The following is a 27939-nucleotide window of genomic DNA, read 5'->3' on the forward strand; positions in this document are numbered from 1 at the left end:
CACTGCTGGCCAGAATTTTGTGGGGAAGCAAAGTAAACAAGCACTCCTGTGAACTAAAGGGGCTGTATTGGTAATAGAAACAATGAAAGCAGAGAAATCAACACAAAATGATACAAAGCCTAATAATACATTGTGCAATTAACATACATAACATTCCCTTCAGCAAGACCTTACTCACCCACCCCTTCCCAACATAATCCCTCAGCAGGGAAGCAAGTAGCACGGTGGCTCAAGCTTGCCTTCTTGAAGGGAGATTTGGAATCAAGGTTCAGTGCATCAAAAATAAAATTAAAAGCAAATTTAAATGAGGAGCTGGAGACAACTGAGTAAAAAAAGTATCTGTTCATAAAAGCCAGCCTGCAGGCTGACCAGGCATTCTTGTACCCTCAGAGGCCTACACTCACCCTAGTGTCCCTCTTAGTCACCCCTCTGTCTGCCAGCCCACAGAAGTCAAAGCCCTGAGTGGAGGGTACAACACTCAGGGAAGGAGCCTGGCAGAGGGAGCAGCATGCTGTGCTGGCACTGGAACAGCCTCAAGGCAGTCTGCACAAGTGCCAGAACTCAATTACTGGTTGCTTTAAAAAGCCAACTGTACACAGGCCCGGACACCACACAGTTGGAGGTGCTTCACTGCCCAGTGGGAGAGATTCCTCCTTTTTCCTTGTGGAAGTGCTTGTGCCAAGACAAAAGGTACCAGTGAAACACTTTTGTTCTTCTGGAGGAAGGGCCACCACTTGCTTGATACATGTTTTACTGATGTTTGAGAGCAGAGGGGGTCTCCAGGTCAGCAAGAAGAAGCATTAACAGCCCACAGTCCTTCAACTGCTTTGATAGACCTGTATCTAAGTGAAAATTTCTGTTTTGCTACACAAGCTTGTTCAAATCATATGTATGCTTGTGGAGAAAAAAACCTATCTAATAAAACTGCTATAGATTCTAGAACTATAGCTTTCCTTAAGGCACACTTCAGACCTAAATCAGTTTTCTCCCTACTGCCAATCTCTGTTTAAAAACAAGAACAAACAAAACAAAAAAAAAGAAACAAAACAAAACACCAAACAAAAAGGGCAATTTTGCTGCTTGGTCAAAAGCATTCAATTATGTGTTATCTTCTGATTTACGTGGAAGACCTGGCGAAGTGCCATGGAAGCCAGAAGTGAAGGTAAAACATGCAACAGAAGCCAACTTTGAGCCTGGCGCAGAAGTGCATGGAGAAGTCTGGACACAAATACCATGCTGAGAGTTTCACAGCTCTATGCCTTCACCCCAGATGCAGTTCCACAGCCAAATGAGATACAAAGGGTTTCAAAGCCACTTTGACATTTAAAAAGGAAAGTCTGGTTACCTTGCCAGGGGGTACAGTCAGGGGACAGGATTTCTTCCAATTAACCAACATGGTCAAAGTCAAGATCCCTTTTCACTGAAGCCCTGGGTCTTTTTAATTAAGTCAGGCATCCCCATAATTTCTTCCAAAGACTCCAGCATCCCAGCCTTCCAGTGTCTTCCCTCCCACATCAGCTTTTCTCCCTGAAGATTTGGGTAATGGTGTTGAGTACCCAGAACCAAAGCACCTTGGTCTCAGAAGTACCATGAGGCACATACGCCAACCATGGTACATGTTCACAAATTAACCCTAGGCTGCTGATTTGGGATCAGTCACTAACCTAGAGAGGGGAAATCCTTGTCACAGCAGGTTCTAGAGGTCTGAGAAAGCCCTGGCACTGAGCACTTCAGATCTGTGCCAGGAGCTCTACTCATCATCTGCACTGGCATTTGTCCAACAGGATACCATCATGTAAGAATTGCCAGGCCAACTGAGTGCCTTGATAAACAGAAGTGTTGGAGACAACAAGGATACATAACTTGTGTCCCGCAGCTAGCATTCCCCAAGGAGTTAACACCCTCCAGTGGGTAGTGTAGGCCTTTGACAAGGCCAAGGAGACATAGCTGCCAGGAACAATGCAGGGCTGCTTCAACGTGCAGTTGCCAAGCTCTGCCATCAAAACATCTCTGCTCCTTCCCATACTGCCAGAGAAGCACAAGCTTGGAAAGTTCTGGCACACGCAGAGCTCCACAAACCTTGCTGAATGTTTGAGCAGGAGCAAAGAAAGCTGCCAGCCCCTTGGCCTCATGCATGCAGTAGGGCAGGACAAAAGGGCATTAGGCCTTGGCTCCAGGAGTCACCGTGGGTACTCCAGCAGCAGGTGCTACCTGGGCTGTACTCTATATACACTGCCAAGGTAGGGCCTCATCCTGTGCCTTCTGCATACCACACCCTTGTTCGATCACCTCCAGGAAATCAGCTCTGGAGAAGACCAGGATAGAAGTTGTGGAGCCTCCCCAGTCTCATCAGTCCCTGAAGAATCCAAGCTGGGCTCAGACTCCCCCTGCACCCTCAAGGGAGCAGGGTTAGGGGTAGTGCGCTTGGATGAAAGACAGGACAGTCTCTTTTGACAGCTTCTCTGGATCTTGTCTTTTCTGAGAGTCGTGCACTTTGACACCTTCCCCCCACTCCCAGAAGAGGCGGCTGTAATGGCAGATGCTGTGGGCAGAGAGGAGAGAAAGATTAGTTTGGCAGGGGAGGGAAAGGAAAACACTTTCATCCTATCCAGAAACAGCTGCCCTTACAATGGGAGCCACAGATAAATACTCTTAACAAGTGCCTTAGAAAAGACTGGTGCATTCATTCACCTTACAAACTCTACAGCTCCCAAAGTACAGCAACTGCCAAGCCTGAAAGATTTCCACAAAAACAAACTTCTTAATTTTAGCTTCACTTGAATTCAGTTCAGTATTTGCTGGAAGGAGTCAGGACATTAGGGAAAAAAACCTACCTCCCCCAATGTTTTTCAGAGAATGAAACTGTCATTGCAGGCAATGGAAAGGCCTTAATGAAGAATTTAGAAAGCCTGCCAGGAGCAGCAAGCTAATCACTCACCACAAACCTACTATAATCAGTAATAGCTGTCCTATGGAGCTTTGCAAACAAACAGCACTTCCCACTTTAGCGAAAGCAGCTAGGATCATCCCCTCTTCCCCCTCGTGTGAAATAACAGAGTTCAGCTTGGCTGCTGACAGTTCTAGTCCTACAGCCATCTCCCACTCCACCCATCAAGCACAGCCCTTCCTCACTGCATCAACATAGTCCCAGCCATAATGAAATCAGAGCTGCTAATTACTGCCAACACAGCAGCCTTTAGATTTGTACAATTACTGACACTTAATATTCATAGCTTATTTAGTGCTTCTGTTCTAACAAAGCAGTACTAGCACAGCGACAAGAGCACATGTCAATGGCTAATTATAGACATTAGTACTCACTAACCACAACACAAACACAACACATCCCTTCCAGAGTCCCACACAAGCACTCCCTCCACCTCTTCAGCCATTCCTGCAGGTTCCTGCTGGTCTATTTCCAGTACAAAGGCAGAACTAAACCCATCCTGACACATAGAGGGAAAAGGCATCATGTGCCTCTGCTTTTTAAGCCTGTTTTCCATTCACCCCACTAAGGAAAGCTTCAGGATTCTTGAGACCACTGCTGTAAGGTAGGTAAGGAGATTCATAGGGAGTAAATCAGGAGTCCTATTTCACACCAAGCTCTTGCTCAGAGGCACATTCTTGGGTAACTGTGGTAGAGAGCATCTCTTGAGACTACCTGAGGGCAGGGTGTACAGAACATCTCCACTCATGTGGAGTGTCTGAGGTGTCACAGACAGATTTGCTGTATTTAAGTAATGGCCTTAGCCTAGTAGTCAGATGGGGTTCAAGAGCCAGTGTTAATGTCCCATGGCAAGCTACTCCATCCTTTCCCAAGGAGCTACTGCTTTTCTCTCCCTCTCTCTCTCTCACCCCACCTTAAGAAAGCTCCCAGTTTCCCACAGCTTATTCCAGAGCCTGGGCTAAATGAACTGGGATTTACTTTTAAATTAGCAACTTCCAATCAAGCACGTTAAAATACAGAGATACAGCAAACTACAGTTGCTGGGCTCAATTTCTACTTCCCTGTGTGCAGGAGGCTCAGTAACCTGTACTCTGCTGCAGACAGGAAAACAAAGTTGTGAGACGTTTGTTATTCATAGCCATTAATCACAAAATCCAGGATTCCAGATCGGCAGTTTCCTGAAAGTCTGAGAAGATGTCAGCTCCTGCAGCACACCCTGCTGGTGACCAAGCTGCACTTGCACTGCAAGAACACAGCACTCCTGAATTCCCTTCCAAATACCCAGGCACACACCCACACACACACACAGAGACACTCAGCTTTCCTTCCACAGCCTCAGCTCTGGCTCATACTCACTGAAAGGGTGCAATGGCTTCAGAAGGGAGGCTGTATGTTGCTACATTGGTCATTTTGTTGAAAAAGAATTTCCTCTTGAAGTTTTTGCTATATGCCATTGTCCAGGGATCTAGTAAAAGTCACAGGGATCAGACAGAAAACGAAAGGGAGGAAAAAAGCACAGTATAAATACACATACAGACCAGCAAGAAGGAAGAATCTATAAGAATAATTGTGATCTTTCTGTTACTCCTTTTTCCTTTCCTTCCCCCAGGGTGTCCTGCTTCCCAAGCTGTTCTCTATTCACTGAAAAAAATCCCTTCTCCCTGCATTTAAAAGTTGACGTTCCAAATTGGATATTTCCATGTACCATGACTCTAGAAAACATCTTGATGAAAAATTCTCTCATGAAAAAAATAATCAGTCATGTAAATAAATGGAATTACCCACACAATAGCTAATCAACCCACAACAGAAAAACCTATCATATAAATATACCCTAACCCTTATCCAAATCCAAGCTACCCTCATTACATGCAAACAGTAATCTCTAGCCATTGGAATAGTCCCATTAATTTTCTACCAAGTTACAACAGGAACAAGCCTGGTGAATACTTTTTAGTTGGAGAAGGAAAGAAAAGCTGAGTAAGAGTGAGGACTGTCTCTTCCTACCATTCATAGTCCGTACGATGTAGAGTCCTGTGGGCACAAAGTGCCGGTCATCTCGGCCAGTGTAGGACAGCCGGGGCATTCCCCCTGAACTCTTGATGACTTTCATCTCTAACCTAAATGTGGAGAGAAGGCAGTGATAGAGGTTGCCTGTTTCTTCCTTTACCACTCTCTTGCACACAATGCACCACTTGCACACCCTCTCTAGAGAGTCACAGTGTGAACTGACAGCACTGCAGAGGACAGGACCAAATCATCACACCCTGGAGAATTCTGTCTCTTGCTTTCCCACACAGGGCTAGAGAAATCAGCCAGATCTGCCTAGGTCAGGTTGTAAATTGAGTGTTGGGATGAAGAATTTGTGATGAACTACCATAATTAATCCAAATACGGTTCCCAATTCAGGTATGAACTCTTGATCTTTCAAGTCAGTGAGAATCCACTGATACTGCTGCACACAAACTCCAGCACTGTTGCTACCCCAGCTGTTTTAAAGTGCCCTGGTCACATCTACAGCATTAGAATGCAGCAGAATGATGCTCTGAGGCAACAGCATCTCAGGAACAGCAGCTACCAGCTGAATGAGCTCTAACAGCTCTTGGTCCAGGACTCCTCTAGCGCAGATGAGCACGTCCCTTCAATTCCTGTGCACCACTGGCTGATAACCTTAGTTTCATTTGCACCAGTTGCTTACCTCACAAAAATCTTCTCCATTTCCTCCAATCTGTACACTTCCTTCACCCTGAGAGAAAAAGACAAAAGCATGATTTAAAAAAAAAAAAATTAACATTTTTTTTCCTGTTCCAGCTACAGGGAGCAGACAAATGGTTGATTTTGTATAGCATGAGGTAGTCAGGCACGACTGAGGTTCACCCTTCTCCTCAATCTTACGCTTCAGTGGCTAATTTTTCCTGGCTTGAGAAAACCTGACACCTGCATGCTCATGGTTGGGTTGCTATAAGCAACATATGAGCATCCTTGCTTCTAAGGAAGCTGTGCGTTTGTACTTCAGGTTGAGTATAAAGAAGAGTTAGAATAGTGAAAGTCAGGTGCTTTTATTTTCCCATCAGATAAATTCACCAAAATCAGTCTCAGGCAGCTTCTGGTCTCACAGTATTAAACAACCTGATCTTCACTGTTATTATCCTCAAGGATGCCATGGACTCCTTAATTACCATGAGGTAAAAACAGTTTTGGTTTGCCTTTTTTTTTTTAAATCAGTAAAGATGATTTTGAGTCATCATTCCATCATTACAAACTGGTTTTGTCATTCTGAGATACAGAAAAACAATCATTAAGCTTCAAAAGCACTGCCTCTAATCTGACACCCCAACCACCCATTTCCCATATACTGCTACAAGCATCAGGCTTTGAAGAGCATAGCTGGAACACCTTTAACACCTTTCACAAGAACAGCAAAGGACCCCTCTACAATCTATTTCCACAGCTCTCCTTCTCACTTCACTTTCAGCCCTCCCCAACACTTTAAGCTCCTCCAAATACTACAAATGTCTGTCTTGAGTCTGAGACCCCACTCATCATCTTTCATTAAGCTACCAAAAAGAACATTCTCTTTCCCTGCCTCCAGATTCTTTCCTAATATTGCTGCACTCCTAGCTTCTGAAAGAGAAGCTGTTTTGTCTATAATACCTATCTGATGCCCAGCCCAGCAATGCTCTTATGCTCTACCACAGCAGAATCAATGAAATGGAAGGTCAGGAGACAATCAAAGCTGAAGCCCATTGTCAGGAACTTTCTTGGGGTTGTAACTAAAGTCTTGTCCTGCTAAATGCTGGTCAGTACTTCATCTACTAGCAGTCAGCATAGAATTCTTTGCAACAACTAAGCTAGACCTACTATTGCACATATCTGAAATCAGCACCAGCCAATCCACCTACAAGGAAAATATGACTGTTCGACATTTGAAATGAGGGCACAACTTCTCCTCTAACAATATTTACCTTAGATATTTAAAGAGCTTTTAGCCTCTTTCCAAAGAACATAAACAGAACTATGAATGTCAGTTTGAAATTTAACTCCCCTTCAGCTCCTTATCTTCGTCCTCCAACACACTGACACCAAAGCATGCCAGGTTGAGGTAAGGAGTCATCACTCACCGGATGGGGTTCATATCTGGTCGACTTGGTTTAGAAACAGCTTTAACAAACTTCTCCGCCAGCCGAATCCTGAATGAAAATGGAAGGAGAACCCAGCAATTTAATGAGATCTTTGGCACAGTGGATAGGTAACAGTTTTTCAGCAGAATAACTGACTAGACACATGCAGACTGCCTCCACTGCCAGCCAAATGGGTCTGAGCAAGACTTTTTTCACCCCACACTCCCAGTTCAGTGCCCAGTGATACTGGCTATTATCCATTAGGAATGAGTCACCATAGTTTACTCCACAGGCCCACACACTGTTGAATGCATTGATACATCAGCAGGATAGTAGGACTAGCAGAGACATCATGTCCCTAAGGAAACAGAGGGGCTTGTTCCTTCTCCCTCAGCCAGTTATCAGCTATGCTCATTCATATTCCCAGAATGCTCAGTTTACCCCAGCTGTGGCTGGCTCAACCCAGACTAAGGAAGGAGCTAGACCTGCCCTCATACACAGAGAAGATACAGCTGGAAAAGGCTATAAGCACTTCACGTCAGAGCAGCTTCATTCACAGTTCATCTTTATAGCACTGTTTCAGCTGAATGCACTTGTCTCCCTGTGCTCAGCATTTTGCTTTTTGGGTGAACACTGTTTCCCAGTCACTCCTACTCAGGTACAAAAAAAAAAAAGCTTCTCCAGATCCCACATACCTCTGGTTGAAATGCTGTGTTCGAACATCATTGCCGTTCAGCACCAAGACATCAAGGATGTGGATGGCACTGATTTTTCGCTGGGCTTTCCCCTAAGGAGGGCAATACAGAGATTTACTACTCAGACTGGTGATATTTCAGCTTTGATATATAGCTCAGTTTTTGATAGGAAATCACTCTTTTCTATCAAGAAAGCACCGTTCCCAGATATTAGAAGCACACAAATTCCCTGCTGCCCATTATACAGTACCATGCCATCCTCCAAGAACTGGTATATCTCAAATACCCAGTTCAGTCTAAGGGGAGGGAGAGAGGGCAGTACCACAGCTGCCATCACCAGCTCTCTGTGCTTATCAGGTACCCACAAAGCCCAGTGCACTATAGCATCCTCATCTGAGGTACCAGAGGACAGGCAAAGTCCCAGGCAGCTGAGAGTTTTCGCCTTACACTGTGAACATACCACAAGAATCTTTTCCTCACAGCCTGCAATCACTACTGAGCAGTTATGTACCCAAAGAGCCACAGAAACAAGAAGTCATGTTGTCAATGCCATATGCTGCTCTACATGGAACAGCAACGTCAGGTCCAAAGTGTTTGCAAAACAATGTTAAAAGTTCGTATCTCTAGCACTGGACAGAAAGAAGAAACTTCATCCAATATAGTTACTCTAAAGATCATATACCAAAAAAAACTTTGGACCCGGCACAGATGGAACAATTACTCTGCAGTATCTTACAGAGAATAGGCAAAACTCCTCTTTGTATTTGCAGCCACTTGGTAAGCGAGAGAATAGGCTCCTACCTCTCCTTTCAGCTCATGAACAATCTCCACAGACAGAAGAGTATCTCGTGGCAGCTCAGTTTTCAAATCCAGCTTTGTCCAGCGATCTGACTGGCGACCACCCCAGGTGTAGATCTGTGATTTCTGTGTGTAGAAGGCAGAGTCAAACTCAGCCAAAGCTTCTTGAGGGCAGGGGTGGAGGAGAGACCTCTGGTTAACTGCAGAGCAGCCCTCAGAGAATCTTTTTGTCCTAAGCTGTCACAGGCAGTTTCTTTGTCAGAAGTTTTAAGGAAGAACTTTAATCTCTACAGCAAAGGAACAAAAACACTGATTCTAATCTGCCAGTGACTTTTCATACCTGCATAAAGAACCAGAAATAGAAAACCTTTAAAAGAACAGCGAAGATAATTAGAGACACTAGCAGGAGTGCAGGTCTCTGTGTAGGCTGAGATTACAAAAACAGAGTTAATAAGTGTGAAAAGCAGTGATGTCAGGAGAAAGAAATATAACTGGCAGTCTCAGACGCTGCTGATGGGGATTCTTTTAAGCATCTGAGCACAGGAAAGGTTGGGCTGAAACTGCAAGGCAGAATAATACCATTTAAATGAACCAGCAAAACTTCCAGACTGTCCTTAGCACTTACCCCTAAGCCCAAGAGGAACTTCTGCTCGCTTCCAGATACCATACACCGGTAATCTAACACTTGGCGAATTTTCTCCAGTGTGCTGGAATTCAGAGGAGTGGGTTTGTAACTGAAGGTATCAATGTCTGTGCCCTAAAGAACGAAGTATGGAAAAGGTAAATTAGATATATTACATCAACAGGTAGGTCAACACAACTTCTACATGAAACGATAATCCAGAACCAGCTTCTTCATCGCTTAATTCCAATGGGAAAGAAGTTAGATTAGTATGAAAGGACTCGAAACTAGCTTATGGGCAAGGTCTCACCTGGATCAGCTCAAAGAACTTGGACTTGGGATCTGAAGATGAAGGAGCAACACGAGCCTTATCAGGAATCTGAAAGCAAATCCAAACAACTGATGGTAAGCGTTATTCTTTGGCACATTCATAGGAACATTTCTTGTTTCAATACATGACAGAACATCCAGCCCCCAAAACTCCTGCTCTTGAGGTTCCAGTTGAAGAGACATCATATGGCATCTAAAAGGTCTCCTGTTTGCAAATTTAATGTAGGCATACCACATCTCCCAGAAACCAACAGGCAAGTTCAGAAAGATATAGCCTAAACCTTTGATTTCATGCATGTTTTGATGAAATACACTTTCACTGAAGACATACAATTAGCCTGTGAAACTGGCTCCACCACAGTCAACAGCTCGGGAAACAGAAACTGCAGACTCATAAAACAAGACCTTTTGGAGAGCACTGCTGCTTGAGATCCAGGTGCTGAGTTCGTTCCATGTACAATGAAATATTCTGAACTGCAGCAAAGGAGCCTGCCTGGTTAAGCCATACACAATAAATCAGGGACATCCTGTTTCATTACATAAACAGCTTGGAATGGCCTCCGACTTTCCTACAAGACAATATATTAAACCTCTGGCTAAAAGTCCTGTCTGTACTGCAGCTCCACTCCTGTTTCACCACAGCAAGGGCACTTGCACAAGTGCCCTGCCTGGCAGCTCACTTACCCCCCATAGCTGGAGACACTCCTTCCGTATTTCAGCCTGCCGTGGCTCAATCAGTGTCCTAAAGAAAGACAGCAGACTGTTGAGATGGCAAAACCTCCTTGATCTTGCAGCCTTACATATCCCAGCCCTATAGCACTTGGATCTTTCAGCCTCTGGCTTGGGAATGACAAACATGCACTGCTCTACAACAAATTATACAAAAGAGGAATGATGCCTTCCTTCCCCACCCTCCACCCTCTTCCAGTCCCTGTGCTTAGCTTTATTTCATGGCCTGCACTGCTGATTAGCAGCTACCACTCCGTTCCATGAAAGTACCACTGGGTATAAATATTTTCAAGAAGTTATGTATTAGTATGAACTTATGTGAATCTCTAAGAGCTGGGTATACAGCCCTACTTAAGAATAGCAGTGAAAACCTGCTAAAGGCCACACAGAAAACAGTGTCAATGTTAGGATTAACTCTTGGATAACTCCTAATTACCAAACTCACTCAACTTTCTACCATATATTATCTCTCAATAACCGGAACAGAAAAGTCATGGCAGGAAAACACTGCAATGGCTTTAGTTTTATGCAAGAAATTGACTTCGTAAACTTTAAGTAATTCTAGGTATGTAAGTTGAATGCTTTCAATTGCCCCTGGAAAATGAACAGCTATGAACCACACCCAACTTAGATGGCTACTGCTGAATTGAACATACCAGCTGGGAGTTACTTTTCTGCTTTTACACTCCTGCTAAGAAGCAAGCTCACTTATGGTAACTGGAAATCATGCAATGCATAGAAGAAGCCTTCTCAACAAGGGTGATAACAGACCATCAATTTTCAGGACTCCTCCAGCCACCCACACGTTTCTGCAAATAACTCAGGCAGAGACACAAACTGAGCTACCTAAAAGCACTATGCACTTTCCTGGCTCCAAAGACCAAGACAAGTAGCAGCTCAAATCAAGAGCATATTAAAGAAGGGCCAAGCAATTAGTTTATAGTGGGTTAATTCCATCCTCGCAAAAAGCCAGAGGAATATACTCACGTGTCTTGAACAAAAGCACGAATTTTGGCTAGTGCCTTTATCTGAACTTTGCAGTGGCTAAAAGAGAAGAAAAGTTTCAGTCAGAGAGCAAGTTATCACCACCAAGATTGTTCTACTGTTCAAAACAAGAAAGAGTGCTGGGACAATAGGGGGAAGCCAGTCTGATCCTCAGAGCAGTGAGGGATCTTTACCAATGTGATTCAAACTGACAGGAAGATCACTGGAACGAATTAGGCACTACCCTTCCTTCTTTTCTACAGAGTACTCAGAGGCCAAACAGTCACTAACATTAATACAGCATTTCTGTCTGCACAGAGTCCCTCTGCTCTGCTCAGCCCCTCAGGGAGCTAAAGCAGAGCAGTGCGGCAGCATCAACAAGTATCTCCATGAGCACAAGAAGTTACAGCTGAAAGCCATGCCGGTTAACCTGCCTAGAGCCAGCAGCTCTCATCACCCACAGGCACTCACTTTTCATTGGACTGGACGATGTAATTGTAGAAATCCTGGTTGTCTTTGATCACTTTCAGTGGGACAATAAGATTCACATCCACGTCAGAGTTGCGCAGCTGGTTGAGCCTGATGTTCACTGTGAAGAGGTAGTCCCGCACGTCATCAATCCCTGACTTCAATCCTTTGCAAATCACATACCTGCAGAGCAAGGCAGCGACATCATGTGGGTTCAGTTCTTTCACAGAGCCAACTTTTCTGCCACGCTCCCGTTATAAGGACAGTTTCCCAAATTCCAGGAATTCCTTCCTCCTGGATATCCCCAGGAAGGTGCAATCTCACCTATCACAAAATCACGATGTTTTCTATGCACTGGAAAGACTGGGAAATGCAACCTTATGCACAACACCCACAGATCTCCCTAAAGTAGTAAATCAATTCTGCTAAACTTGACAGGTACAAAGAAAAATACATATATCATAGAATGGTTTGCGTTGGAAGGCACCTTAAAGATCACCGAGTTCCAACCCCACTGCCATGGGTAGGGACACCTTTCACTAGATCAGGCTGCTTAAAGCCCCATCCAACCTGGCCTTGAACAGCTCCAGGGATGGGGAATCAACAACTCTGGGCAACCTGTTCAGTGCCTCACCACCCTCATAGCAAAGAGCTTCCTTCTAGCATCTAACTTAAACCTACTCTCTTTTACTTCGAATCCATTACGCTTTGTCATATCACTACATGTCCTTGTAAAACATCCCTCTCCACCTTTCTTCTAGGCTCCCTTGAGGTACTGAGAGGCCCCAGTTAGGTCCCTAAGCTGTCTCTTTTCCAGGCTGAACAATCCCAATTCTCTCAGCCTTTCCTTGTAGGAGAGGTGGTACTCCATCCCTCTAATCATCTTGGTGGCCCTCCTCTGGACTCACTCCAGCATCCAAGGTTAATGTCCCTCCTGTGCTGAGGACCCCAGAGTTGGATGTACTGCTCCAGGTGGGGTCTCACAAGAGCAGAGTAGGGGGGCAGAATCACCTCCCTGGACCTGTTGGCCACACTGCTTTTGATGCAGCCCAGCATACCATTGGCTTTCTGGGCTGTGAGCATATGTTGTCAGCTCACATCCAGCCTCTCATATACACTCTGGCTTCACTGAAACCGTAGTTGTTTCACACAAAACAGAATTTGTTATATATCCACTACCACAGCTTTCTTTCCATAAGGGCAATATCATTTTTACCTTGTCATAATTTGCTGAACATCTAAAATGCTTCCTTCTCCAAGGCAGTTGCCAATTGAGGCACATCACAAAGCTTCCACTAGGCTTACCCGAATCCATTTATCACCGTATTTAGAGGATAGTTTCTTTAGTAGTCCCTCATGCTCAAGAATCTTACCTCTCCGAGTTAGCAGGGCGGCTTGTCACAGGTTTAAAGATGCACACTTTCTCAAAGCAACAATACAGCAGATAAACAAGTCCCACACTGAATGGAGTAAACAGGTCAAAGGTTTTGCAGACAAAATGTCCTCCTGGAAAACAAAGAGGAAGTACATCAAAACTAGCAGATTATAAGAAAACAAGAAGATACCAGGCACCTCAAAAACCTTCTCTTCTGCAGAACTACTAATAGTGTTTCTGTAGGACTAAACAGCATCTAGAACACATTTATGAAGTGCACCAGCAAGGCTTATTGAAACATCTTCCCCACGTCTCTGAAGCAAAGAGAGAAAAGCATTCCCTTGACCAGAATCAAATCGATATGTAGGCTGTCTCACAAGCAAACCTTCTATCTACCCCCATACTTCCCTTCCAGGCACAAGTTGTGCCCTGTGGCATGGCAGCATGCTATGCCAGGGCCCTTAATGAAAGAGGGGCTCTGGTATGTGCAACAAGGAACCTCAGGCTGGAGGAAAAGACTAAGATGTTACCTAAACAGAATAACTTGCCATCTAGAGACAAAAAGAGTCTATGTTGCCCCTCACCTTCAAACAAGATTCCCAATTTCCCCAAGCAAAACGCAGGCAGTTTTACAAAACTATTATCTACCCAGGTAGGAAAGACTGAAAGGCTGCCCCTTTTACCATATCACATTTGAGACTACTGCTAAGCAGATCGTTGCCTCAGGTACTTCTACACACAGGGCACAAAATAAAAATGATCATTATGTTACCATTTGTCTCCTGCATCAGTGCCAAAGGCTAACTAAACTCACTGGAAGAGAGGAGCCATCCAAATCAGATACAGCTGTAATGTCTATCATTTAGCAACAATGAGGTACAGCTAAGACAAGGTGAGACATTATCTTGTTCTGATCACACAGATGGCAAATTTAAAGGAGAAGAGCCACAAGTTAGAGAAAAGGATGAACTGGATAAAGACTGTTCTAATCAGCTGGCATATTCAGGAAGCACCTAGTCCAGCTAGTGCCATAAAACTCAGATATACTCTCCAGTTATCACACTGGTGGCCTGAGCCCAAGACAGGTACATAACCTAACAAATTAAGAGGTTTAAATTAATGCATTTTACCTCATGCTTTTAATTAAAAGCAAAATAAACACAGAAAATCTTATTTTTCTGACCAGTTCTCTTAGCTTTGTGACAACCATCTCAGGATGTATGTATACACATTCAATTCTGTGCAACTTAGCCTCACTGCAGAGCAGACTTCAAGGCACATTAATAAAAATTGTACAGCAACCTTCCACAGTGCCACCCACACCTTAGAGAAGGAGGAAAAGATTAATGGATAAAACATACCTGTCCGGACAATGGACAGTGCTGTAAGGAACTGGCAAAGCATGAGCTGTTTGCTTAGGATTTCTTGCAGATTCTCCTGACCCTCCACCGAGAAACCCTGCAAAGCACATAGCATGCAATTAGTATCTCCACAAATCTGCTGGTCAAGCAAAGGATTCTGCAGAGATAAATCATGGAATCATGATAACTTCTGTTTCTTCAAGGTAAAAGAACTGCTACCAGGAATTTTAATGGCAAACCTTGAAGTATTTCACATCGTAGATACAGATACATGTCAAATACCCTACTATATGCAGACTGAGGTATCAGTTTTGGTCCTTAGTGCAGGAAGAAAAAGAAATTGACCAACCCCATCAGCCATTAAGAAATGCACTCCCTTGTGATCAGTGTTGTCCAAAACAAAATTCTGGAAAGCAGTAATGTTCTCTGATCGAGTGATGTCTCCATCTCCATCAATCCCTCCCTCTCCTAAGGGGAAAAAGGAGATGATCACTAACATGTTTGCAAGCACAAACTGAAGATCAGTATGCGCAGATGATCTACTGTACTCAGGCAACATTTAGTCAGAAATTACAAAACCCTGATAGGCCAATAAGCATTAACACATTCCCTTGTTTTCAACCAAAGATGCTTTTTAATTTACAAAAATTATTCAGATTGTGTGGTCAGGCCAAAACGAAGCCATATAATAACCATGCTCAAATGATGAGTAGTACATTAGCCTCAAGGCAACATAATATTCTCATCCAAGTACGAAAGACACATAGCTGAACCTACTAAATATGTAAGATTCAACCTCACTACACTGCTCACCTATTAAAAACATGTTATTACAGATATAAAATTATTTACCTTGTGCATTTGCAACCTTCTAATAAAAAGTCCAATCATTCCAAACAAACACAATACTCATTTCCAAACACAATATAATCTGGACTTTAAAAAAGCAACCACAAAAAAAACCTGTGAACAAGTTTATAAAGCAAGTAGGGAAAGGGAAATAAGTGCAAAAATATGACTTGCTATGCAAGTTCACCAATTTCAACCCCTTTCCCTGATGCCCCCCCCTTCTACTTTGCAAACTTGTTCCCTAGACTTCTCCTAGGTCCCCATGCTGGTATCAATACCAGACCTGCTACTAATGCAGAGTATAAGCAAAAACATCAGATTTTTGCAGTATAAGCAAAAACATCAGATAACACTAATGGACACACTACATACCATAATAAGGTTCAAAGAGCTCACTGGAAGCAGAATAAAAATCCTCCAGTTTAAAATCATTAGGTCCTTTCAAGGTCATGCCAAATCCTTTTGCATGCCACTTCCGCCTCCATAAGACATATTCAGAGAAGCCTCCAGGACCAGCACACACATCAGCAAAGTAGAGCAGCTCTGCATCATACTCCTTTATCAAAGGCACCTGCAAGAGGAAATTGAGGAAATTCTACCAACCCATAACAGATACACCATAAACTGCACTACTCAGAGAAGTCTTTCGAGCACCTGTTTTGCCAGCTAGTATCCTACAGATTCTCCTTTGTTCCCACCTTCTAAATTCTCTGAGAAAGCACTGCTGTTTGAAAGTCAGAGGCACTCACCCCATTGTAGTCCTTAGGGTTTGTAAACATGTAGTCAAAGACATGGTCCATATTTGCCATCTTCATTGCAGCCCTGCGAACATATAAATAGTATGGCCCCTGTAAGTTTCATCCTTGGCTCCCACAGCTGACAGTGGACATAAATGGGAAAGGGACTACACTACCAAATGTTCTACAAACCTGTTCAGAAAGAAAGCTCCACGGATCATCTCATAGGGGTTAGACCTTGTTCGAGCTCGACGCATTTCTTCTCCATCCAGCTCATCAAATACACTCTGCACAAACAGAAACAAAGTTCAGCTTGATGCCTTAAGCCCCTAATGGTTTTTTTATTTTTCTAATATTGGTAAGCCTTATAAGTTTTATAAGTAGATTTTAAAAGCAGCAACCCTTCATCCCTTGTCCCTTTCCCTCTAGCACCCTTAGTTTACACATTCCTTAACCCTCTTACCCCATTCTATGCTCCCAATATCACTCCTACCCCCGAATACAGCAGAAATGTTTAGTCTTTGGTCAAGGCAAGGCCTAGATTGTTTGGAGAATGCTTGTATCTTGGCCTAAACCACAGAACACGGTCAAAAACTAGGTAACTATGTACCCTTTGTGCTCTGATGAAGATGGGATGAACAGAGGGTCCTGAAATACACCCCAGACCCATTTTCAGGGGGTGTACCCGGGGTGGTCCAGAGTAAAGGCCACAGGGTGGACACATCTGGGATTGGATGGATGGTATAAAATGTAACATCTCAGGCACCAGTACACGCGTCTTGTAACATCTTTGCCTTGGCATAATAAACCTTTTCTTATCTCACCCCTAATTAACTGCTCCAGGAGATTTTTTCAGCACCTAACTCCCACGGCAACAGCTGGACTTGGCACAGGCTGGAGGGATAGGTAGGCATGAGTATTTCCTATCCTCATATCCTCTCCTTAGACAGCAAACTCCATGCAGGGTTTGGTTCACCAATACAAAACATTTTCCATCACATAATAATATTTGCTCTTCTTCTAAGCCACCTCAGCTCTTATGCAAATTTAGCAACTCTGAAGAATTCTGTATTGACAGCTCCAGAGCCTGATAATGTGGTTAGCCACCTCAAAAGCAGTCCCAACCTAAAGTATTCTTTCACACATATACACACACTCACACTCTACCACAATTCACAAGGGCATGATAAAATCTAGGATGGAAGATGGAACACACAAGAAAGGGAGCTTATTTCCTCAGCTTATTCAAGCCTTCAGCCTTTCAGTTGGACTATTTTCAATCATTCCTGTGCTGGTTTTGGCTGGGATAATTTCCTTCACAGTAGCTAGTATGGAGATATATTTTAGATTTGTGATGGAAACAATGTTGATAATAGAGGTGGTTTTGCTATTGTTGAGCAGTATTCAAACAGCATCAAGGCCTTTTCTGCTTCTCCTACTGCCCTATCAACGAGTGGGTTGGGGGTGCACTTTTGTGGAGTTTGGAGGGGACCACAGCCAGGACAGGTGACCCCAACTGTCCAAATAGATATTCTATACCATATGGCATCATGCTCAGTATATAAGGCAGGGGGAAGAAGGAGAAAGGAGGGACATTCAGAGTTATGACTTCTGTCTTCCCAAGTAACCGTTACATCTAATGGGGCCCTGCTCTCCTGGAGATGGCTGAACACCTGCCTGCCCGTGGGAAGTAGTAAATTAATTCCTTGTTTTGCTTTCCTTGCATTGAGTAGCTTTTGCTTTACTTGTTAAACTGTCTTTATCTCAACCCAAAAGTTCTTCTCACTTTTACCCTTCTGATTTTCTCCCTGATCCTGCTGGTGAGGGAGCGACTGAGCAGCTGCACGAGGTTTAGCTGCCAACTGGAGTTAAACCAAGACAGTCTCTTAGAATGCTGAGGTTCAAAACAGATTGCTAAAGACACAGTAAAAAACAGGATGTCAAACCAGTGACATGAAGGTGAAAGAGGATGTTCTGAGCACTAGCCAATCACCTAAGTTAACTACTCAATCCTCTTCAATTATTTACTGCACTTACTTCCCCAAAACTTCAGTTCCTCTCTAAAAAGGGGACTCACCTTGCACTGCAGAACACTACGTAAAAGCTCTTCATTACAGAACTCTGTTTCATCTTCAATCACCATCTTCCTCTGGAACAGGACAAGAACACAGATAGCAATTAGCAAACATGGTATCAGTCAGCTCAGAATGCAGCATGTATCAGCAATGCATGAAGGCTGCCAACCACATACTAGGCTGTATTAGCAAAAGTCTGGCAATCAGGCTGAGGAATTATTCTCCTCTCTTACACATCTTAAGGCCACATGTGGAATACTGCATTCAGTTCAGCATTCCCTAGTACAACACAGACATACTGAGGCAAAACCAGGACAAGGACCACCAAAGATGAAAAGGGTGCAGAAGCACCTGCTGTACAAGAAGAGATTGAGAGAACAGTTTGTTCAGAACAGAGAAAGGGAGATCCTACTGCTGTACTTAATGGCAGGAAACAGAAAAGACTAACGTAGACTCCTAGAGATGTACAGCAATAGGACAAGAAACAATGGGCAGGAGCCACATAAAAAATATCAGTTAGCCATACAGAAATTTTTTTTTGTTGACTGAGTTATCACACACTGAAACAGATGCTCAAACAGGTTGTGAAGTTTTCATCCTTGGAGATACTCAGAACTCAACTAAACAAGGCTTTCAGCAACCTGACTTAGTTGGCTCTGCTTTAAGCAGGAAGCTGCACTAGCAGTCTCATGCGATTGCTCCCAACCTGGGCTATTCTGGAACTATTTGACATGGCAATTGTTTCAGGCTGGGTAGCCTTGCTTTGTCTTAGGCTGGTAACTACCAAGATATAAAAGAATTACCTTCCCCACAGTCATCCACTCCTTCAGCTCCCGGGCATCTGGGATCTCCGTGGTACACTCGGGACACCAGTCCACCTTCTCGTAAGCACTAGGCTGCAACCACAAGTTGTGGGAAGAGACAAAGATGTTTTCACAAGCAAAATATAAAAACAAATTGCCCCCCAAAAGTTTGCCTCCCAATCTTAGCATAAAGGGTTATGCCATGATTTTAGGGCCGACCATAGTTTTCTCCTCCTAGACTAAAATGTGTCTTACTTGTTTATTTTTAAAATTAAAAAACAAAAACAAAAACAAACACCTCCACCACAAAAAAACCCCCGAGTCTGACAATCAAGACAAAGCAAGAGTCTAATACTCTCAAAGTAGAGTTGAGAGACACTGGAAAAGAGACAGTTGCCAAAAAACCCCCACACTTGCTTTACACATCCTTTATCCCAGTTCTTGCTGAACGCAGCAACATAAATGGGAAACAGAACAAAACAAAAAGTACATACCTCTGGCTCATCCTGCCAATCAATATTGAGCTCCCCATCAAATCCTTTGAGGGTCAGCCCAAAGCCTCTCCTTCCCTTCTGATTGGAGGCCTCAACAATATCCTTCCTGCCTTGGCCATATTTTCCCAGACCTTCTCCTTCCCGGAAGCCCATCTTGGCCTATAAAGAAACCAAAGGGAACAACACAGTGAAGCAAGTGGATTCGAGTTTATGCACTACGACTGAGGTCAGACAGGAAGTGACTTGAAGGCATTGAGCATTTTTAATCTCAGTTGTGGCTTTCAGGACTTAATAGTGAGTTCACTTCACTGGGGCAGGACACAAAAAAACTAGATCTGAAGAATGATGACAGCAAATTACAAAAGGTTCAGTAATGCGGCAACAGCCTGCTCAGAGGGAGAAAGTAGTGAGGAGTCTGGAGCCATTCATCACAGTGTTCAGTAAGCATGGAAGGCTCGTAAAAAAAAAAAGATGCTGGTGCAGGAAAAAATTCATGTTGTGATGATATTTTTTTTTGTGAACATACACTCACACACATTTCAAGCATCAGCTAAAACTTCACCTAATGGTCAGAGGAGGGATGCAAGACACACTGCTCCCGAAACACATCCCCATCTCTCAGGTTAAAAGAACTATGTTCATTAACTGCTAGTGTTTCTGGTTTTTCTCTTAGTAAATTATAGCAAAAAGAGAATAAGAACAAAAAGCATGGATGCATTCAATTTCACATCTTCCAGTATGCATCTACAAGACAATAAGTAAATAGAAGACTTAATGACTGTTTCACTTTGAATGCTATCCATATACTCCTTCCTGTGAGAAGCAACAAAAACATTGTTTATTACCAATCTGTATGAGAAACAACACAAGAATATCTGCCATGGTGTTTTCCCATTGCCTTTGCTACCTGTCTCTGAATCAGGCCTTGAATTTTGTACACCAAATGTCACAGTCACCAAATCTGTTATACCAGTTTTCTGAGGACAGAATTTTGAAAATCTAGCAGCTAAGGACCATTTTACTTTTACTTACCTAATGCTGCCAAATCATTCAACCACACTTGGTATCACTTGATATCAATCTTTATATTCAAATTTATGAGGCCTTACAAACAAAAGCCTCCCAGATTTAGTAGTAAAAGCTCCTGTATTATGGCAACTGAAAGCACACTTCTTAATTGGCTCAGGAGAGAACTCTCCAAAGACAGTCTTGCTCTAGAATCAGCAAACTGCTGCCCAGTGCCAAAAATGCACATGGACAGAGTCCGAATGACCAACAACACAATTTAACTACAGAGAGGCACAACCAGCAACTCTCAGCCTCTGGATCCCACTGAGTTTTGAATTCAGCAAGAAAGTTCTTTTTTCATGTAGAGCTATGATCCTGCTCATCAGCAGCATTCCACCTCCTTGAGAAGCAGTATCTCCCTGTTCCCACCCCTAGTAGCAGCTAGCTCTTCCCAGCTTCTAGCAGAACACTGAACTTGTAACTTGGCAAAGGCAGGTACAAGCTGATCTACCACCACAGAAAGACTGAGTACAGCACCAGCACAGAACAAAGGGAAACCCACATTTAGGCCCCCAGTGAGTCCCAAACTTTCTGTCGTGTTTGAAGTAACATACAACTACACATCTCATCTTCTCTGCTGCCCTTGGAAATCAACATTTTTCTTTCTCTGTTCTTTCATGATTATGAGATACTCGCGACACGATCGTGACTAAGTTTGCATCAGGAAATAAGCATGCATCAGGAGACTCCACTCCTTTACAGCCCACTATTGCCTTAAACTCAGGAACAAGTTGCCAGATTTAGGACTACCATGAGACAGAGATAGGCTACCATTTCTTAGAACTTTCTAAAAGCATTTTCTTCTTCCACGCTAACACTGTGTAATCAAGGGGTGGCTGATCACTGTCAAAGTTTAGTTGTCACAGTTATTACCTTTCATAGTTCCCTGCCTTTCTGAGAAATTTCCAGCCCTACATAAAGCAGAGTGGTATGACTTGAAAGAAAAAGAAATAACTTAATTATTAAGGTAATAATACAAGAGTATACCAGCCAGCCTTCAAGACCAAACAAATTAATGTCAACCACAGAATTTGCTAGGGCCTTTCTTACAAGGCATTTTTTAGCTGAAGCATTGCAAAATAACACATGGTAGGACTTCTTTTTGAAGTTCAGCAAACTGCCTGACCCAGCGATCCTTCCCTTCTCATTCACCTCCCTGCTCTAAGGACTTGAACATGAATCAACTTTCTTTTTTAACAGATCCTCTTAAACCAAGCTCTCTCAGCCTCCCCCACCTGCTGCTAGTAGATGGCTCAAAGATGCAGAGAACTGTGCTATGAAGAGGATCAGAATCAAAATATCTTATAACAAAGTGATCCTTTCACTTTGCACTCATCAGTTCCTTATAGTTCAGTCCAAAACTATGTTGACCTACCATGAGCTTTTGGGAGACACTGTTATACATCGAGTAGCGAGATGAAGTACCCTCCACAAGAGAGTCTTGTTTGAACTCATTGCTGAAGACTGGTCTTTTTTCATCGCTCTCGCTGTCAGATCCACTGCTGCTACTGGAAGACTCTGAAAAAAAATGAAAAAGTGAGAAAAGTGAGAATGAAAATAAAAATAAAATGGCAGACAGACACCTCAGTAACTACATTAAAATACAGTGTGACTCATTAAATCCTCTCAACACACACTTGGAGGACATTTCAGTATCTCAAATGTGCTATGGGAAGCACACAGGTGTAATATAAAATACCCTGTGGAGCCAACACCTGGTTATCTGCCCCTTTGTCTCAAGGACCCACATAGCCTCTCTGAGCCAAAGGATTCCAGGCCCCACAAAGGGCTGGGCAAACCCCATCACAGCAGTAGAGCAGCCACTGCATAACCATGATAGTACTGTGGTGTGCCTGACCTTTGCAATGATCCCGAGAAATTGAGAAGGTCCTCACGGATTCTCTCCCAAGAATAATAACAGTTACACCTTGATGAAACATGCTGAATTTTCCTCTGTATCCTATCTAACTACAAGTGTAAATGCATCCCTAACTTAACTAAAAATCTGCATCCAGTACCCAGGCATCTACAAAATGGCCAACACCACAGAAAGAAGAGAAATTTAAACTTTGAGCCCCACTACCCACTTCAGTAGCAAGGATCCACAAGTTCACTACAGCAACTGAGACAGCTTTTCACCTCTAGAGTTTACCAATACATACAAACTCAAGGAAAAGAAAAGGTCAGAAGACATCAATCTTTTTTAAAATATTCTGACAAAGGTTTGAGGACGAACTGAATAAAATCACATCAAGGGGTTGGAAGGGACCTTAAAGAACATCTAGTCCCACCCCCACTGCCATGGGTGGGAACACAACCAAGTCAGTGGTTCAAACAAGGTAATAAGTACCACCATACACTCAAAATAAACTTTTGTCACCTGAAAGTCACCTGAAACTGATGTGTCAGAGCCTTCATGGGCACTAGACAATGAAGCTCTGTCTATGCCCATTTTCACCTTTGGATCTAGTCAGGAGGAACCTCGGTCTGCATGAACTGTACAGTCCTCGCTGAGCTCTATAGTTGTGAGATGCCCAAACCTATTTGCTTTGGGCTGGACGTAACTGAGATCTGAGCAGAAATCATGGTAGTGTCATCATTTCTCTCAGCCTGCACTGCACCAGGTGGGTGACAAGGGAGGTCCTAAAACCCAGTGAGTCCTTCCATTTCTCTTGTGGTAATATCACTATGAGGATGAAGCAATGGCACAAGTTTCCTTCTGAAATTTGCCTAGCACCTCATCAGTCATACTACAGCTAATGCTGTGGGACTGACCATACAGACCACAGGAGCAGCAATCCACAGCAAGTACAGCCACACTCTGCACTGGATCTGTGCCTCTTGAGCCTCCCTTGTTAGCCAAGCACTAGAAATCATTCTGTGTTACTTTGTACAACTAGGAGAAGTTGATCTACAAAAGCTGCCCAGAGACAAAGTAGAAAATTGTTAGAAGAGTTGATCTTTTTCTGTGTATCACTTAAAAGGGAATTATTTAGCTTCACAGATGTGTTAAAAAAAAGAGACATTATAATCACCTAAAAAGGACTGAACTTCTCTTACGTTTGTCTAATTTAAGAAAAATCAGACTATTTCTCTCTCAACTCACAGATCTCCCTATTTTCCTGTTCTGGAAAACTGAGCATCAGTGAAGTAACAGGAAATAGCTGAAAAATTAGCAAAAAAAGGCCATTACAAAAAAAATGAAGTGAAAATGAATGATACCACCGTGAAATATATGACTGTAGTTAAAAAATCCTTTCAATACATCCTCAGAACTTGTTGCTGAACTATCAGTTTTTAAGAGTCAGGACTTGTGTCCCCACATAACTACTACACTAGAGTTTTACAGTATCAGCCTTAGAGGCTTCCAGTTCAGAGAAGGAAGGCTACAATTCAACTTGCATTTGCAACATTCTATACCCATCTTCATTTTCAAACATCTGTCACACACGCTACATTTCTCTTTCCTTCACAAAGTTCATAGCTAAGAACAGGCTCACAAAGGACTTTTGCTCTGGGGTCAGTTACAGCATTCTGCTTCTTCAACACACAGCTTCAATTAACTTTGCTACCTGCTTTTGAGCTGTGTCTTATTTTCCAGAGATCCATAATGTGCCTTAAACACAATAGCCACTACATAAGTCTTAAGGAAGTCTGTTCACAACTCTTCTTGTTTTTAATATTTGCTAGGCCGTGCTCAGCTGAGATCAGATCTCAAATCAGTTCTTTCCCCTGAATTCCCTTCTTTACCCGGAAACCACAATGGGTGTAATGGGCTATTAAACACTTTATGCTATCTAAAACCTTGTTCTAGAACTGTATCAACTTGTTTCTTAAACACTAGGGGTCACAGCCTGTTTTGACCCATTTATGAACTCATTAATCAAAAGGGGGGAAAAAATTAAAAAAAACTTTGGTTTGAGTTGTTTAGCTCAGCCCTGAGTGCACCGAGCATTCCCTACCCCAGCTCTCACAACCTGCACCTCTGACCTCCTCACTCACCTGGGGCCTTGCCAATCAGGTACACACACAATACCCTGCAACTGCAGCTACTCACAGACCGACCCACTTATCTCCCATACGCATCCCTTTCCATTTTCACCAGAGGAAGGCTTCTTCATGTGTTCAGGCCCTTCCTCACTAACACTTCAATACCACAAGAAATCCCAAGACTCAGAAGCAGCAGGCATGACTGGGAGGTAACCTGAAGTACCATCCTGAGAGAGTTTAAAGCATCCTGCAACAGCGATACCAATTGTGTGGAGCACTCGCCTCATCTTTGGTATACCCCAAGCTCCAGGTGCGAAAGCACACTCCAACAAAAAGCAGGCAATTAGTTAACTCTGAAACAGATTTTCTTTCTGAAATGAAAAACCTGTGAGCTCTCACAATTCCCCTCTTTCCCCAAAAAAAATCACACTGAGCCAGCAAAAGAAATGGTGCTACAATGTAGGAGCCTAAATCAACCTGCCCCTTTGTGTTCATCTCAGTTTCTCCCATCTGCAAAAATACGGTAAGATTAACAACTTCTTTCTATTTTTTAAACAAAATTAAGATTGCAATGGTTCTTTATGGTACAACATCCATAACTCCTCACTACCGAGAGTCTCCAAACCAGAAATAGCTGCTGGGACTTAAAAGATCAATGCTGCTCATATATTACAAGAATCTTTATAGCTTTGGATGATGCACACGTCATCTACCTCAAACTCGATTTTCTACGTCTGAATTCATACAATTCCCAGATCAAAATGTTTACATGAGATTTTAAAAAAGCTTAAAAAAAAAAATCACACCAATTCAAGGCTGTGAAAAGAAATAATGTTGTTTTTTTCTAAAGAGAGAGCATCCTCTTGAAGTTCTGGCTATCAATTAGGATTTAAGAGATGTAGGTTTAACTCCTAGTTATTACTTAGATTCCCTGCAGCAACATATACCAAATCTCCAGTCTTACCTTGAGTAGTATGATTACTAAATTGATTTTCATCATCTGAAGTAGAACTGAGGGTTAATCCCAAATCTTCCAGCCTCTTCTTCTGCTTATTTTGTGGGCTGCTAAACTCGGGTTCTGTCCTTCTCTTCATTTTTTTGCTGAAATGCTGAAAGAAGATAATCACACTTGGTAAACATTAAGCAAATTAACTTTCTGTAAGGTACAGCAGCATAGTGACATAGATCATTTTATGGACTGTTCGCTGTTATGCTTCTCAAATTTATTTAGATAACTTAAATACATGGCAGTTGATTATTACTACTACTGAATCAAAGACACATTTTTTGGTGTGGTTGAGTAAAACAAAAGATCAATCTAATGGAGAATGTGCAAGGTGGAACCAGTTTCTCACAAAAGACTCTGAACAAGTCTGACCTCACCTCTGGAAATGTTAATTAATAAAGGAGCTTTCCTACATGACTTTTGTAACAGAACATTATTAAACACGTGTGCTCCAGTTGGGGGTGGGGGTGTGTTTTTCACCGGAAATCACTGGCGAGATAAGAAGCTTCTAAGTGTGACTGATAAATTTCACATAAACCCAGAGAAAAGACGAACACTTAAGAAGGAGTTAATAGAAGCCAGTTGGGAAGGCCTGCAGAGTACAAGAACCAAGAAGCAGGTAAGCAGGTGAAAATTAAAAGGCAGAAACACTTAGCACATTAGCTAAAACCTCTCTGTTATTGAACAAAAAAAAAAAAAACCAACAAACAATTAAACCCCTATTGGTGTTTATTATTCTACATAGGAACGCTGGGCTAGAAACGGTGCCCCAGGTCACCAATTCAAACCCTCTGTTATCCTATTTCCGCAAGCACATACAGGGCAGTTTAAGGCCAAAAGCTTTATTCATCCCCACAATCCTGACTGCAAAACGATCCCATAACCTCACTGCACTATGGCTAGAAAATCTTTTCCACTCTACAAGAAATTCTGTTACAGATAAGTCACCTTTATCTGCTCTTGCCTCAATTTAGGGTTTTGCTTTTTCCCCTGCTTCTAACAAACTGGCCATTTTCTATTTTTCCTGAGATAGTCTCTTATTAGGCTAACATGCTCTTAGTTTATCCCCGACAGCTCCCTCTAGAGAACCCCACTAAGGGTCGCTCACCGCATCTGCCTTCCTGACAGATTTCAAACCAAGAAAAATTAAGGGCAAAGTCAGGGACACCCCGCTCGTCCGTCGGGAGGCCCTCCGCTGCACCACCGATGTGCCCGCGGGGCGCTCCCAGCCGGCCTCGCACAGAACCACAGAATCAATTAGGTTGGAAAAGACCTCTGAGATCATCGAGTCCAACCTATGGCCGAACAGCACCGTGTGAACTAAACCACAGCAACAGGTGCCACATCCAGTCTTTCCTTAAACACCTCCAGGGAATGCGACTCCAGCACTTCCCTGGGCAGCCCATTCCAATGTCACATCATCCTTTCTGGTAAGGGACTCCTCCTGATGTCCAACCTAAACCTCCGCTGGTGCACCCTGAGGCCATGTCCTCTCCTCCTGTCGCCTGTTGGCCGGGAGAAGAGGCCGACCCCCCCTGGCTACAACCTTCTCTCAGGTAGTCGTAGACAGCAATAAAGTCCCCCCGAGCCTCCTTTTCTCCAGACTGAACACCCCCAGCTCCCCCAGCCACTCCTCACATCACTTACCCTCCAGACCCTTCACCAGTTCTGCTGCTCTTCTCCGGACCCTCACCGCACCGCCCGCACCGCAGCCCCCGCTGCCGGGGCCGAGCCGCGGAGCCGCCCGGGGGAAGGGAGCCCGCGGGAACCGCTGGCGGCCGCGCCCCACGCTGACTCGCACACGGCCGGGGCCCGCGGGCAGCGCTGCGCTGGAGCGGGCGGCAGTGCCGGCAGCACCGGCCGGGGTGGGCTCCGGAGGGCTCCGGCTGGTAGAAGGCGGCGGGGGGAGGACGGGAGGCCGCCGCTCCTGCGCCGCCGTCGCTTTCGTTTCCCCGCTCGGACGCGGCGCCGGCCCCGCCTCCGTCCCGCCCCTCGCGCGGGGCCTGCCCGGCCCGGCGGCGCGCGGCAGTGACGCACCGCCCGATCCCGCAGGCGGCCGGGGGCAGTCCCGGGAGGGGGTGTGAAGGGAGCGGGATGCGATGCAAAGTGCCAGATATTCTTTTTTTTTTTTTTTTTTTTTTAATATGTTGGACGGGTAAACGTGTGTCTATCGTGTGTCGTATCCGGAGCTGGGGTTGTTCATCCTGGAGGAGGTCCAGGGGTGACCTCGTCACTCTTTACAACTCCCTGAAAGGAGGTTGTAGCCAGGTGAGGTCGGCCTCTCCTCCCCGGCACCTAGAGACAGGACAAGAGGACATGGCCTCGACCTGCGCCAGGGGAGGTTTAGGTTGGGCATCAGGAGAAATTTCTTCACAGAAAGGGTGATTGGACATTGAAACGGACTGCCCAGGGAGGTGGTGGAGTCACTGCCCCTGGAGGTGTTTAAGGAAAGGCTGTTCATGGCACTCAGTGCTATGGTCTGCTTGG

General features: G+C 43.9%; 1 protein-coding gene across 2 annotated transcripts; it reads right to left on the reverse strand.

The window, feature by feature from the left end:
- Positions 1 to 49: 49 nt before the first annotated feature.
- Positions 50 to 27409, reverse strand: CMTR1 (cap methyltransferase 1). Of its 2 annotated transcripts, none has more exons than XM_064651049.1 (24): positions 27100 to 27409; positions 25411 to 25555; positions 21832 to 21974; positions 19389 to 19547; positions 18895 to 18987; positions 18094 to 18165; positions 16209 to 16303; positions 16029 to 16101; positions 15652 to 15850; positions 14780 to 14898; positions 14431 to 14527; positions 13068 to 13200; positions 11698 to 11877; positions 11230 to 11286; positions 10198 to 10255; positions 9494 to 9562; positions 9187 to 9318; positions 8565 to 8687; positions 7764 to 7855; positions 7069 to 7137; positions 5646 to 5693; positions 4955 to 5067; positions 4304 to 4412; positions 50 to 2542 (listed from the first exon to the last, which is right to left on the reverse strand). In XM_064651049.1, the coding sequence occupies exons 2-24, from the start codon at positions 25538 to 25540 to the stop codon at positions 2410 to 2412; spliced, it is 2496 nt and encodes an 831-aa protein (XP_064507119.1). In that variant the 5' UTR covers positions 25541 to 25555; positions 27100 to 27409; the 3' UTR covers positions 50 to 2409. The 2 variants fall into 2 exon arrangements, with proteins under 2 accessions (XP_064507119.1, XP_064507120.1); XM_064651050.1 differs by lacking the exon at positions 27100 to 27409 and adding an exon at positions 25830 to 27059.
- Between the last annotated feature and the right edge of the window lie 530 nt (positions 27410 to 27939).

The sequence above is a fragment of the Pseudopipra pipra genome, chromosome 3, assembly GCF_036250125.1.
Source record: "Pseudopipra pipra isolate bDixPip1 chromosome 3, bDixPip1.hap1, whole genome shotgun sequence".
Classification (NCBI taxonomy): domain Eukaryota; kingdom Metazoa; phylum Chordata; class Aves; order Passeriformes; family Pipridae; genus Pseudopipra; species Pseudopipra pipra.

Coding starts and splice junctions, on each gene's coding strand:
- CMTR1 (XM_064651049.1), bottom strand. CDS start 25,540: ATGAAGAGAAGGACAGAACCCGAGTTTAGCAGCCCACAAAATAAGCAG. Junction 16,102..16,208: donor GGAGCTTTCTTTCTGAACAG/GTTTGTAGAACA, acceptor ATATGTTCGCAG/GGCTGCAATGAAGATGGCAA. Junction 14,899..15,651: donor GCTCTTTGAACCTTATTATG/GTATGTAGTGTG, acceptor TTTTCCCCTTAG/GAGAGGGAGGGATTGATGGA.